Here is a 15307-nt window from a genome sequence, read left to right on the forward strand (position 1 = left end):
TGACCAGTAAGGCAGTGGTAGTGTTTATAGCCACTGGGGTGGGAGCAAGGGCTCAAAATGGACTGGGTAGTTTGATGCCAGCCAGTTGATATCTTTACTCTTTTTTTTTTTTTAAATAAGGCTGATTCTGCCCATCACAACATGATAGGTATTGAATATTCCCTTATACTGGGGTCTGTCTTTTTGCTTTCATTTAGATTTTTTTTTTTTTTTAATTTTAAAGATTTAGCCTGTAAAAGGGCTAGTGCCTTTTGGGAATCAGCATCTGTAGAGTATAGTCTTTAGCCATTGGGAAGGTACATTTTCTTTACAGAAGTTCTTACAGAGGCAAAAGTATGTGGTTACTGAAAGATTTACTCTGGGCTTTAGCTGTGAGTTAATATCCATCTAGCCATATCTTCTGGGTATTATGGATAGGAAGCCAGGTGGGAATCACGAGGTGTATTTTTTCAGTGCTGGGAATGAGAGAGTGTCACACTTCAAAACTAGGGCCCTGTAAATAGTAGGCTGCTACTTCACCAGTGAATGAATCAGGATAGATTTCTGCACTATTGAATTTATGTACCTCTGCTGGGGACTAAACTGCTATTATTTGGAGGCCTTAGGTCAGATCTTTGGAAAGGTTAAAGGTATTTGTGACACCAAGTCTGTCAGTTTTTGAGCAGTGAGAACTCCAGGGCCATCCAGATGTCACTTCATTGGTTATAGTGAAAATCTTTTGGCAGCCCTCCTCCTGCCCTATGCCGATAGCCTTTTCCTTTCCAGAATCCTTCCATAATTTACTCACCACATTGGAGAATGGTAAACAGCTGGGTGGATGGATGGGAGTGAGCATGTGGGGCACACAGTTGTTGTCACGTTCTAAACTCTGCCACTGTAGCATGAAAGTACCTCAGAATGGTATAGGCATTGGTGAGTGTGGCTGTGTTCAATCACATATTACTTACATACTAGGCCAGAAGCTAGCCTTGGCTTTAGATAGTAGAAGATTATTTATTTACCCTTTTATATCTGCCCTGTGGCAGATTTCTGAACTCTCCTGTGCTCATAGTGAGTGTAAGGAAGGTACAGATCCTGTCAGCAGGCAGAAACAGGTACATACTGCTGGGCAAAGTGAGTAGGGCTCAGGAAGATCCATGATGAGCTCCAAATGGAGGGAAGACATTTGAGTGGGGAAAGCCCAAGGGAGGCAGCAGCTATGTTGTTAGACCTAGAGGGACAATGTGGTTCCTCCCAGAAAGAACAGCTCCAGATGGTAGAGAGGTTGTGTCCCAGCTACAAGTTTTTGTTTTCAGAGGCACTTGGGCTAGATTGGGGCTGCTTGGGTGACAGGCTGAGGGGCACAGATTATTCTCTAGGTGGTGGGTAAGGTGACCAAAGACACATTACATTCAATAATGTCATTCTGATTATGGTAGACCAATGCCTGAAACTACAAATTACACTTTTCTGCTTAGTATGGACTAGATGTGTAAGGGCTGAGGTGAATTCTGATGAAAAGTGCAGTTGAAATGTTGGAAGGTTTACTTTGCAGGATGACTTAGTGATGAAATGAGTGCTGTCACATGACGATTTCACTAACAGAGTTTCATTGCCTTGCTCTTTTTTTGTATCCAGGCCAATTTGGGTTTTGGGCCTTGGTGTGTGAAGGAAAAATTGTGAATGCACCCCCCCACCCCCCCCACCCCACCTTACACCCTTTAGAACCAAATCACAGAGCAAGAAAACTGAATGGAATGCAGCCAGGCCTTGCAGCTTTCTACTGATAGGTGAGTGCTGCCCTGGTGCATCCTGGACCGGGAGGGCACCCTGCTCTCCTCCAGGTAATTTCCTCAGGGCAGTTTTTAGCCAGATTGAGAAGCATCTTTCATTTAGAAAGTTCCAGCAACAACTGCTTGCTCTCAGTGAGCTTTTGTGATCTGCAGCCATCCTTCAAGATGATGTGCCTAGGAGACATGTTGGCTGTCTCAAGCCTTGCTTAGCTTCCTCTAGTGCAATGGTTCTCAACCTTCCTAATACTGCTGTCTCTTTAATGCAGTTCCTCACATTGAGGTGACCCCCAACCAGGAGATCATTTTTGTTACTACTTCATAATTATAATTTTGCTACTGTTAAGAATCATGACAGAGTGGGCTCGACCCACAGGTTGAGAATCAATGTTCTTATAGGGATATGCTGCCTAGTCAGATATAGGATAGCTCTGATGCTGATAGTAGTATTCCTCAAAAATTTCTAGAGAAGTTTCTGAGTTCATGGAAGGGAATATGATTTGAGTATGGAATAGATGGAAACTGGCTCAGTTTTGACAGTGTGCAGTCTGTCCTTAGCTGATAGCAGGAATATATTCTTTCTCTCTGGTTTTTCAAGACAGGGCTTCTCTGTGTATCTCTAGCTGTCCTGGAACTCGATCTATATAAATCTGCCTGCCTCTGCCTCCCATGTGCTGGGATTACAGGGTGTGCACCACCACGTTCGGCTCAGGAATATTCTTTTATTTGGCAGCCAAGTTCTGAAAAGTGCTCTAGCTTATAGGGTGGTTCCTGTCACTTGGCATGGTCAGTCAGTGATAGAACTTTGCCTGTTGACTGTGTCATAGCCTTCAGTTAATGCCATGATGATGGTCAAAATTAAAAAATAAATAAAAAAACGATGTCCCTTAGCTAATTATGCTATAGTAGGAGCCAGAAAAAAATGTTTTTGTACCTTGTCAATCGGTCAAGGAAATGAATCAAGAGTAAGGACAGGAGTTTCTTCCTGTAATTTAGAAAGTTGCATTTCTAGTTTCTGGCTTCTTGCTTTTGGCTGAGTGGTTGATATGCTCCACCCTTCCTTGCTGAGCATACCTTTCCACTCTGGCCAAGGAACTTGGTTCTTGGACACTAGGCTCTAAGTAAACTTGTCCCCTGAACACAGTCATGCCCTAAGGTATCAATGGTATCCATCTGTGAAGAAGGATTTGGATGTGAGCCCACATTTCACAAGTACTCTACTGGACTGAAGTGTTGCTGCTACCAGATACACGAAGCCCCTTCTCTAACATTCATCTTTTATGCTCAGGCTGCCTGGTGCCATCAGGTAGCAATTACTCCTCACAAGAAATCTAAAGATATGAAGCGCTGTTTTCTTCCTAACTCATTTCACATGACAGCTTTTTAGTGACAGGCCACCCTGTAGTCTTTACTGATGGGCTTATCTACCCTTATTCCTGTTTCTGGAAAAGATACTTAGTTGTAGAAACTGCTAGACTGGGGCAGAGCATCCTCAGCCTGGCTAGGGTCCTTGCTCTATATCCCAGGAATTGGGAGTAGCACTGGGCTCATGATGCACACCAAGGCTCAAAACAAGTACTTTGTTCAGGTCCAGGAGGTGAAAACCTAATTTTTGCAAAGTTACAGGTGGCATTTTTCTCCAGGCTTTAGCTTACTTGGTTCTGACGTTGGCCAAGTTAGTGCTTAGAAGTCTGTTTAAAATACCCATTTGTATTTACTGTTTTCCCAAGTACACAGTGTAAATAGTATAATTTGCAGTGCAAAGTCTTTGGCAATAATTTTATGATGTATACTATGTTAAACATTGGAAACCACAAGCACCATGGACTGCCCCATGCCTTCCGGGCCTGTGGTGACATGTAGACTTTGGACTTTCCAAGTATCAGCGTGCTTGAAGCAGCAGCCTGCATGTGTGGACTATCATCAGTGCCTCGCCCAGAGATGCCTGGCCTTCATCCAAAGGGACCCTGCTGCTCCGAGCCCAGCGAGCAGCACCCACACTGCGGCTCCTTTGTGTTGAATATGTTGGACTCTGCCATAGACTCCTTGTCTGGCTGCTGCAGTTTGTAATGCCTTGACATGTTGCATTTCTTTTCCATTTGGATTAATAAAAATAAACGCTATGTGTCAAATAGGAATGGCCTGGACTATTCTGTGCAGGACTCACTCTACTGAAAAGTTACAGTGCCAGCTGCAGAGATGCTTCAGCAATTAAAAGGGCTTACTGTTCTTTTAGAGGGCCTGAGTTCAGTCTCATCACTTACCCAGTAGATCCAGTGCCCTCTTTTGGCCTCTACACATACATACTTACCCAAGCACATACAGACATACCAATAAAATTGAATCAAGTAACTCATTTCATCTCAGAGGTTTTTCACTTCATACAGAGGGAGTGGGTGCAGGCTTCCTGACATGGTCAGTGATTTGAAGCCTGTGTAGTTTCTGCCATTTCAAACTTCCAATTGGCCCTAAGTGGTGTGTCATGTTATATGGGTGCTCAATCTAAACCTTTTAGATTCTTCACTTCTAACCCTCAAAAGTGGTCGATGAGTTAGCAAAATGCAGGCATTACCAGAAACAGAGGAGTAGAGCATTACAGGGCAGCAGCAAGCAGTTGACTCCAAATGTGGTGAAGCTTTTCCTCCAGCAGCCAGCTCTGTGAAACCTGCTGGAGACTACTGTGACACCTGCTCCACTGGTTAGGTAAGTAGACAGTTGCACTGGGTGTTGTGTCTTGAAGCACCGTTAAACTTAGGGCTCCATGTTTTCGCTGTACACCATCAGCTTGCTGGTTGGGACTCAGAAGAGCCAGCTTGTTTTTACTGCAACTGCATTCTCAGGGCCTGAGAGAGCACTCTTGCTTGTAATGGGCACAAGGCTCAATCCATAGTAAAAGGTTATTGGGTAGGGAAGGGAACAGAGGATAAGGACTGTGTGAAAGGAGTTAAGGGCCTCCTGCAGTGTAACAACCCATATGAGGTAGGCAGGCAGGCAGAGAAAGGTTGAGTGGGGTGTATGCTCACGGCCATGTCCATGGCTCCAAATTTCTATGTAATGTACATATAGGGAACAGATCCTGGCTGTTGGAAGTTAGAACTGTAGGGCAACATTATAGCTGTGTAACCTTGTCCAGACTCTTCACCTATAAATAGGGGAGTGAAGAGCCTAGCTGTTCTTTCTCTGATCTTCAACTGGTGAGACCATTTATTTATCTTCCAAGACTTAATTTTTAACTTCTTGTGAAAACCTTCCTTAGATTTTAAGCACTGTGACCCACAGCACTACACTTCTCAGGAAGGGCCACGGGCACGCATCTCTTGCATAACACAACCTTTACTTAATATGTTCTTCCCACATGCACTTCTGGGGAATGAATGGGAAAGGAATATGCAATCATAAAACTACTTTTGTATGAAGCAATGCTGTTTGTACCAAAATATTTAATGAATATGCTGTTAAAACAAACAAAAGAAATAGTAATACAGTTTTACTCATTTATATTTCAGTTCATGGAGTTGACACACAAACTACCCTAGCACACAATGTCCACACACCTAGTTTTAGATGGGCTTATACTGTTTGGGTTAACTGAACAAGACAGACACAGAAGTGGTGTAGGGGATGGTCTGGGGAAGAGCAGGCCACTTATTATCTCCCCACTATAGATGACCTCATCAAGCATTAGAAAAGCCAACAGGGGAAAAAAAAAATAACTAGTGTCCTTATATACAAACCCAAGCTACCTGCACACAGAGCAGAGAGGATGAGCCACTTGTGAGACCACTTGTCAGCATATAAATTAAGAGTCAAAGGGTTTTGTTTTTAATTTAAAAAAAGGTGCTAAAACTGCCATTTCATAGCTTTAAAGTGAGAATCCACAGCCCATCATCTGACCAGTGTATACCTGGCTCCTCTGGGAGGTTTCAGAGGCCTGACAGAGATCAAGCCAGGAAAGTAGGACTTTACAGTGTGTAGGTACTTTCATGTATTCAGTCTCTCTTGAACGACCTGCTATGCACACATTAGAGGTCATGGAGCTCTTGCCAGCTCCTACAATGGCAGGAAGAACAGAGCCCAATAAACCTCAAGTGAAAGGATGTGCCCCATCACCACAGACGGCAGTGGTAGATTAGCAGGTTGTCTGGGACTTAAACACTGTCAGTTCAGGGTACTGGGAAATGTATCTATCTATATATATATTTATACACACACACACACACATATATATATACACACACATATATATGTACACGACACTTTAAACAAAATAAGAGCTGTCCATGTCATGATTGATTCAGTCTCACAGTCATGTGGCCCATTCCAGCCTTTAGAAGTAGTTTGGCAGCTAATGTTTTGTTTAAAAAAAAAAACCAGACACGACTATGAGAGTTGCATAGAATTGCTCAGCAATGTGAATAATTCCAAATCAAAACCTATGCACTATATTAGTTAAAAAAAATTAGGTGACTTGAACTGTGACTATGAGACCCTTCTACTCAAAGTGCTTCTTATCTCCTGGGGGCTTTTGCTGGCACTGATAAGAATTACTCAAATTTCTGAACCCCTGCTCCCCCACTCAAAGGATAGTGTGTGCATGTGTGTATATGTGTACATATACATACACACACACTTTTTTTTAAAGGGTTTAGAAAAAGAAAACCCAATACATTGGGGTATTCCCCAAGTCTGGCTGTGTGAAGTGTCCCTTCCTATACAGAAAAGAGGCCTGAATGGCACTAGGAGGAAGGACTCTGGTGCATACCCAAAGCATCAGTTGGGTTGGCAGCCTGCTGCAGGAGCCCTAGCCCACTGACCGTACTACGAACATACTATACAGCTCTGACCTAGGTACATTCTGGTCCTGCAACATATCACAGAATCACACATCTGGCCAAAGAAGGCAACAAAAGGTGGTGTGTTTTCTGGAGGTGTCTGGAGGCAGCAGCTGTTCTCAACATGTCTCTTTCCCTTGAACGCCAGTTGCTGTCTTTATGGAGCTCAGTGTTCGGTTAAACCAGGTCTTCTTGGCTGCCTGCACCTCACTGAGGGCAAGGCCCAAGTGGTGTTCCAAGTCCTGTAGAAATAACAGAGAAGTGTGAGGATTTTTGGAATCTATCTGCTCTTCTGAGGCAGGCATACAGTGCCTAAGGATTTGGAAACTCTAATCTGAAATTACAGCCTCTTAAATCACTGTCTCGGCATACCACCGTCCAGTTAAAATCCCTGTAAGTCCACATCACTTAGTATGGCACCTGTTTCCAGCCCTTTATTGAGGCTCCTCAGCTAGTAGGCCTCTCATCCCATTGGTTGTGGTCTGAGATCAGCCAGAATGCTGATCTTGATTTTCTGCAGTGGCTCTCTGTCCATTCTCTGACCACAGCTTAGATTTTGCTATCTTGGTGATTTTTTTTTTCTTATTATTATTGTCCTGGGCAGTCCTACAAACCCTCTTTCAGTACCTAGGTATGACCCTGACAAAAGAGGATGTGTCCACCAGTAATATACTTTGGCATGGGAAAGCTGGTCTGAAGTTTTAGACCTGAACTACATTCTTGCCACTCATGGTGCCTCAGTGATAAGGTCAGCTGGAGGCTCATAATCATTGGGAAATATGCCCAAGGTCACAAAATGAGGTTAGTGGTGGGTGTTAGAAGAAAAAGGGTTGCATTCTGTAACATCCTCATGTATGCCTAAGTATTTTTAGTATTTAATATAACCTGACAAAAGATTAAGGCTCCTATTTATTTCTCTCCTCCTCCCCATCTCCCTTTTGTGTTTTTTAACACAGGGTTCTTCTGTGCAGCCTTGGCTGTCCTGGAACTAGCTCTTTAGATTAGGCTTAGGCACAGAGATACAGTTTTTTCTATCTCCCAAGTGCTGGGATTAAAGGTGTGTACTACCACCATTGGTCTAAGACTCATATTTCTATAGGGGCACCAGAAGCCTAACCTGGATTGAGTTGGGGAGAGGTATTTATTAAATACTGACTTAAGTTCTGTTAATTCTTACTTAGTATGTTGAAATCGTTAAACACACTCTGGTAGGATAAGTGTTCTCCGCAGGAGGGCTGTGGTCAGAGTTTAAGTGGTGGTGGGGTTGAGGGGGAAGATATGACATCCCAAATCACAAAAGTCATTTCTGGTGTTTCTAGTCCATCCCGTAAATCTGACTGCTAAAGGGTATGTGTGCCTTCAGGGCACTGCTATTACCTGGATCTTGCACTCAGCTTCTACCAGCTGCAGTTTGGTTTGTGCCAGCTCTAGCTCCATCTCCCGCAGCTGGTTCTTGAGTGTCTCTTTTTCTTCATCTGTGTCCTCATCTGAAACCCCCTTGGCTGAGCTGATACCCTTCACTCGCCCTTCTTTGTTGAAGAAGTCTCGGCAGCGGTCACAGTCATCTACCTTTTGCTGAAGTGAACACCAGAAGTGAAAAGACCTCCAAAGATGGCACTCTGTCAGATGCTATTAGTTTGTGCCTCAATGTCCCTTGTGAGTACTAGAAAAGTCTGGTGACCTTGGAAAAATGTCAGACAACCTACTTCAAAGACTATCTGGTTGATGTTTTATACCAAAAGCAATAAAAATATCCCCTTGATCCACTGTACACTGTGAGGAATTCTAGGCTAAGAAAACAAAGTTACATATATTCAAAGGCTCATATGCAAGGATCTTCACTAACTGGCATACAGAGAAAATATCTAACTGGGAACAATAAAATTTCAAGCTGGTCTATGCTTGTTCAGGGGAGTTTCCAGATTCTAAACACTTGATGAAAAAATGTCCATAATAGGGAAAAATGGGTAAATACTAACACTAGTATAAAGAAGTAAGATGCAAATCTGAATATAGATGCTGGAGAAAAATTGTTCAGTAGGTCAGGGTATGTAGTGCTATTCTGGGGACCTGAGTTTGAGTCCCAGCACTATAACATGTGAACATGTGAATCACAACTGCTCAAAACTCCAGTTCTAGGGGGGATCCAATGCCTCTGGCCTCCATCAGCACCTGTGTTCACATTTATCCCCATAAACATAACTCATTAAAAATAAGTCTTCAAAAAAGATATGTAAAGCTAGCCCCCCCCCAAAACAACAGAAAACAAACAAACAAAAGAAAACCAGGATGCCCCTGAGGGAAAAAATTCTGTACCTCAAATTTAGAAATAGAAGTGTTTAAAGAAAGCCTAACCTGAGATGAATATAATTTTATATCTTATTTCTCAAATTTATTTGGAAGCATAGAAGGCATATTTAAACAGGTTAGTAAGAAACAGATCAGAAAATTGTTGGTGGCCTTTGTAAGGTTTGAGAAATGCTTTAAAGAAAGCCTTGAGTTACAACCCCCCCCCCCCAAACTTGTAATAAAATATTAAAAATATTCATTGTGTTCAGATCTCTTAGAGCAGAAGGTATGAGTGCAGGGATCTTCAGGATGATGAATTAAGAATCCCCGCCTCAAGCAACACTTAGTGTAGCTTTCCCAGTGATATTTGTAATCCTGGGCACCCAAGTATGAGATGTAAAACTACAGCATGTTTGGTCTTATTCTTAGTTCTTTTAGACAAACAAGCAAGTAAGTTGTTGAGCCTGAACCAGGCCTGTGAAATGCTAAGCTTGGCTCACTTGTACCTGCTATGTCAAGGATAGGCCATATATTGAACTAGAGGGTACAAAATTTCTTTAGTTAAATCTTACCCGGATTTTCTCAATTTCCACTTTATTGGCTGTCTGTTGCTTTTCCAGTCTTTCACTCAATTGAGAACAAATCTAAAAAATATAAAACCAGAGACCGGCTCAATGTCATCTGCATGAGTTGGACTTTGTGTAAATTCTATTCCAGGAGCAAAAGGAGTGTGCTGTGACTGCATAGGTGAGGTTGATAGAAGCACAGATGGGAACTGACCTACAAAGTTCTCTATAGACCACTGTGAGATCTCAGGTATAGAAGAAGGGAGATCAACCTGCTTCTGTTTGCAGAAAGTTTACCAGCTTTAGAGGAAGTGGCTTGCTAATATTCATACTCCATCACCTGACATCTTACATGGTGCCTTTTGTGTACCTCCTATATGCTGGGCACTCTGCATGAATGCCTAGTTAGAACTTAACAATCTTCCTAGGTGGAGATAAGCTTCATTATTGTGACACTAAAGAAAGAGCAGGGGCTTGAAGACAGAGTGCACATTCTACCCACAATGTGCCCAGCCCAGCACCTGGTACAGAAACTCACCTGCTTATAGTCACCAATGATAGAGCTGTTTTTTTTAATCTCTGATTCTGCCTTGTCAAGTTCCCGGCGGCACATTTCCTTTAACTGCACACATTTAAAAAAAAGGGGAGGGGGTGGTGGATATTTCAAATGACAGAGGAAGTTTGGTTATTAACTACATAGTGCTGAGCCTTCCAGAAAATACATAATTCTGACTGGGCTTAGTTCCCTCACACCCACCTCCTTCCTTTTCCCAATGCAATACTAACCCTCTGTATTTAACACCAATAGGAGGAAAAATTCACATTTCTAAAAATGCCAGTTCCAATGGGGCTTCTACTGGAGTTGTTCTAGCCACTGTACGAGGAGACACTGCAGGCCAAACAGACCAAAAAAAGGAAAAAAAAAAAAAAGCCCAGGAAAAGATGGCAGTGTTACAGGCACTGCTTGTTCAGGCTCACCCTGGCTAGGCCTAGCTGAGATGAATAGTTGTGAAGGTTCTGGGCAAGTCCAGTGGGAGAGGGTGGGGGCTTGTTCTGGGTCCCATGGCACCCACGCCTCTCACAGAATATTCTATTAGAGGCATCAGAGGGTGGGAGGACTAGACATTCTGAGATGTACCCTCTCCTGCATCCTTCTATTGTTTTTCATGCAGATACACAGGAGCTCACATCTCAAATGATGTACTAACTCATGCTTTAGTTTTTAGGGAAGATAGGGATAGACTTAAGTTTTTAGGAGCCATTACATTTTATAGAGGAAATTAAAAGACCTTTGAAAAGTAACTGGAGCCAGTGTCTCCAGGTTCTCTAGCACCAAGAGAGCACCTCTAGCAGCACCCACCAGAATTGTCAAAACTCAGAGGTGAATGGGAGGAGGCAAGGATCCCCTCACCTGTGCAGACTCCTCTTCTAACCTCCTCTTCTCGTCTTCTGCATCAATCAGCTTCTGCTTGGTCATCAGCAGCTCCTTATTCAATGCATCTGCCTTTTCCTCTGCCTGAGACACCAAGAAGCCATTACTAGCACTCATTATGAGCTCAGAACTTGAAAGTTGGGGATCCTATTGTGAGAAGGTAGAATGAGCCAATCCAGATGGAGGAATGGCACACTCAAGGTCACCCCTAGGCTACTCAGTGTGTGGCTAGTGCAGGGCAGTGAGTGGTCAGGGACTGATTTTTTTTTTTTTTAATCACCTCCTTGTTGAGTGACTTGTGCTACTTGAGTAAGTTACAGAGACCCTTTCTAAGTTGTAGGTTATCCAGCATAATATTTATCCAGTACAGTGCCTAGCTAGCATGAACAATGGGAGGGCAACTGAATTAGTCATTGTTTTCCAAATCGTTTGTATTTCTTCCATGCATCTGACTAGTCCTGTGTTCTTGCTAAAGTTATTCAACAGAGAGAACAACTTTCTCAGAAATTTCGAATGGCCATAGTATTTTTCCAGCACATAAAATTGTCTGGTGAGTAGAGATGTGAATCCAGGGGAAAACAATCCCCATGGTTCCTGACACAGATCCCTTCACAGATAACCGAAGAGTAACTATTATGTTGGAGAACAATCAAGGAAGCTAGGATAGTCTTTTTTTTTTTTTTGGTCCCTTCCTGGACAACTTTCCCCTGCTTCTCTGATATTAAGCAGTGTTGACATCACTTAGACAAGTACTGTAGCTAGGCCTGAGCTAGCTATTCATTGTATTCTTGGGCCTTCACACATGGAACCGAGACAGGCATGACATGAACAAACTTAAGACAACTGCTGACTACTTGCAGAATGTGCAGGCACTGAGGATAGTTCACTACTTATTCCTCCATTGAAAACTCAAGAGGCAATCCTAAGTAAAATGAAGACAGAAGAACACAAGGAAACAGTAAGAGAGCACAGCTGATAGACAGCACTTGCACTTGAGCATCGCTGTGACTTGTGCCCATTATCAGTGCCATGGAGTAGGTGGCTCATATGAGGCTGACTCCAAAAGTGGGTCATCGAGGGGAAAGCTGATCCAGCTGGAAGCTTTGCTTCCACAGGAGCAAGGTGAGGGAGTCTCTCCTGATCTCTCAGTCTAGACTCTGCAGTACTTGCTCCAGTTCCACTCTTGCTGGCTCTCAGCACTGTTAATGGGAAGGCACACACAGCCTACTGGACTGCCCCAGCTATAGTCCTGATGGGACCCACTTGCTACAGTCATTCTTATTTATATAAGCAACTGAGATGAGAATACCTAGGGGTAACATACATAAATCCAGGCTTTTACTTCCAGTCATGAGGGGGTAAATAGGAAGCAGATTCACCCTTCTACTCTAACCAGAATTCTGAACAATAGAGGAGAAAAGAAACCATCTACACTCCTATTACTGGGGCTTCTGTCAAGAGTGTCAAGCAGAAAATGTCTGCAAAGGTTAGGGTCCTGGGTGGCTGAGGCAGCAGAAATTGGGGGAGAGAGAAGGAAGTCAGAATAGTCTATAAGATGACAGAAGACCAAATACCAAATGATGCAGCAAAGGAAAAAAAAAAAAAAAGGCAAACAGGACAGAAAAGCAATTCCTATTTGGATATAATTGAGCATTGAGGACTTGTGTTCACAACGAAGGAGAAACAGTGGAAATAGATGTGGATGTTCCCATGATGTTAAACCATACTCCATAGAGTTTGAAGTAAATTAGATAAATAGCTAACATGGCTGTCATAAAAACGCTGCCTATCCAGAATTTCTGATGCTGATTTTTAAAAACTTTTCAGTAAATTATAAAGATCTTTAAGATAGTAAAAAAAATGTACAAACTAAATTTCTCCCAAAGTAGGAAGAAATAACTCAAAAAAGATACTACAGAAAAGTAAGTAAAACAAAAGCTGGCTTTGGAAAGATCAGCTGTGCTGGTAAACAGGGGTAGGGTGGAGGTGGGTATATCCCAGTATCAGGAGTGTAAAGGGGACACTGCTAGAGATGTACAAACATCAGCAAAGAAGCCCCAGCATCTTCAGATACACACTTGGCCATCAAGAACAAGGTGTGGGAAGACAATTTGATAAAAAGAACATCTAGGTGGTGCACACCTCTAATCCCAGCATTTGGGGGAATAGACCCATGGGAATCACCTTAAATTCCAGGCTAGCCCTGGCAATTTAACAAGTACCAGATTAGCCAGGTTCAACTTAATTAATCACAGTGAGACTGTCTTCAAATCAAATCCAAATGAATTCTGAAGAATGTCTGAAGAATCAGACATTCTCTAATTGGTATAACTCCACTAACCAGGACATCAACTCATAATTTCCTGAAAATTAAGTTGTAAGCCTCATGACTAAGTTCATTAGATTGTAAGTTCAAGGCCTGCCTGAACAATTTAGTAAGACCCCTATCTCAAAATAAGAAAATGAATGCTCAGCTGCAGTTCACCAGTGGAGTGCCAGGCTGGCACGTGTGAAGCCTCAGGTTCAGTCCTCACTATTATAATGGCCTGAAGAAAGCTGGGTGTGGTGGTGCACACCCTTAATCCCAGCACTTGGGGGGCAGAGGCAGGCAGATTTCTGAGTTTGAGGCCAGCCTGGTCTACAAAGTGAGTTCCGGGATAGCCAGGGCTACACAGAGAAACCCTGTCTCAAAAAAACAAAACAAAACAAAACAAAAAACCCCCAAAACAATAAACAAACAAAACAACAACAACAAGAAACAAAATATTGGCCTGAAGAACTAACAAATGATGCCATCCTACCTGTTCTCTACCTAAGATTGGTCTAAAGGCCTTGGGAAGTGTGGATGGAGTGGAAAAGGCAGAAGAGCCTGAAGTTACAGTCTTCATTCAGAATAGTGTGTGTATGTGGAAATCTCAAAAAACAAAACAAACAAAAAACAAAAATGAAACAAACAAAAATGTACCCCAACTAGAGTAGTCAGATTTTGGCAAGGTCAAAGTCTACAAAATGCTGCACAGAACCATTTTACATTACTAATCACTGGAGAGTGCAATTAAGAGTATACCATTTATAAGAGACTAAAATGGGCAAGTCTGTGAACTGAAAACCTCAAAGTGGTGCTGAGAGGAGCTGAAGGAATGTTAACACAAAGGTGACAAGCCATGGGCAGGGGCTCAGAGGCTGTTCACATGTCCAGTCTCTCTGAGAATTGACAGATTCCACGAACCCTTGTTTAAAATCCCAGAAGGCATCTATGACTTTAAGTCCTTTGCATTTCTGTAAAAGTCTCAATCACAACAGCCAAGTGAGGTTTAAAAACAACAAACCCAGATGCCATAATAACTTAATTTTAAGAACTTTAATCAAGACACTGTAGTCCTGGCATAAGGATGTGGGAGCTAGAATGTCAATTAGACCAACCCATGCAGAGTTAGCTGATATTTGGCAAAGAAGCTGAGGAACTAGTGAAATGAAGTCTATCCACGTGCTGGACCTAGGTGTTCTGCTTTTTTGTTTTAATGACATATAGTCTCAAGGCAGAGGAGCAACCATGCTTAAGAGGACTGAGACATGGTCTGTCAGCCCCATGTCATGGACCTTTTATAGGTTCCCTCTCCTCACAGCCCCAATGTTACTTCCAGTTGTCACCCTATGCACAGAGGAAAAAGCTTTTCTGGGGTCACCAAGGAATTAAGTGACTTGGAAATTTCTCTACAGCTGTGTAAACAAAAGCACAAAGAGGCTGAAGGACAACAAAAGTGATATAAAGAACTTCTTTTAAAAACTGAGCCTCTGAAGTCAAAAGAATGTGAGAGTACCCTACCTTCTTCACCTTCAGTAATGGTTTGGAAGAGTATCTGCTGTCCAGGTGCTCCTGAGTCCTATTTGGCAGTATTCCTGCTTAGAGTGTAAGCATTGGACTCAGGACATCTGGGTTTTCACTGTGATGGGTGGGCTCTGTGACTAGCTGGGCAACCTATGTGTTAACTTGCTTTGCTCCCATTTTGTGATCTGTGAAAGGGGTCATGGTTTCTTTGAAAGAAAGGCTGACAAATGAGAGGAATCCTAAGGAAAGGGCTGATAGAATCTACAATAGTCAACACTAAACTTCAAGGGAGTCCTTAGTATGAGCTTTCTCTTCAGATCTGTCACACTTACATTATCCAGGTCCTTCCGCAATGCAATTTTGCTGGTGACTAGTTCATGAGCTAAGTCATCGTTTTCCTGTTCCAACCTCATGTTAGCTTCTTGTAGCCGCCTATTTTCCCGCTGCAGGAGGAGGAAAAAAGTCAGTTATGGACATAAATAACAAATCAAATGGAAATGACAGTCTTTAAGAGTTAAGCTTCAAAGTAGGTCTCCAAGTCCTGTGGAATAGAGACATGGCTCATACAATCATGTTTGTAAACAAATAAT

General features: G+C 42.6%; 1 protein-coding gene across 3 annotated transcripts in view; it reads right to left on the bottom strand.

The window, feature by feature from the left end:
- Positions 1-5189: 5189 nt before the first annotated feature.
- Rabgap1 (RAB GTPase activating protein 1) overlaps positions 5190-15307 on the bottom strand; it is a 124214-nt gene continuing 114096 nt past the window's right edge. For all 3 annotated transcript variants that reach the window (XM_021155632.3, XM_085834965.1, XM_021155633.3), the window contains exons 21-26: positions 15050-15160; positions 10868-10972; positions 9995-10078; positions 9463-9534; positions 7979-8176; positions 5190-6843 (exon numbers count right to left, since the gene is read on the bottom strand). In XM_021155632.3, the coding sequence (XP_021011291.1) occupies positions 6721-6843; positions 7979-8176; positions 9463-9534; positions 9995-10078; positions 10868-10972; positions 15050-15160 (693 nt within the window). In that variant the 3' untranslated portion in view covers positions 5190-6720. The remainder of the gene's footprint in view (positions 6844-7978; positions 8177-9462; positions 9535-9994; positions 10079-10867; positions 10973-15049; positions 15161-15307) is intronic.

Source organism: Mus caroli, unplaced genomic scaffold, assembly GCF_978045245.1.
Source record: "Mus caroli unplaced genomic scaffold, Mus_caroli_1 scaffold_2, whole genome shotgun sequence".
Lineage (NCBI taxonomy): Eukaryota > Metazoa > Chordata > Mammalia > Rodentia > Muridae > Mus > Mus caroli.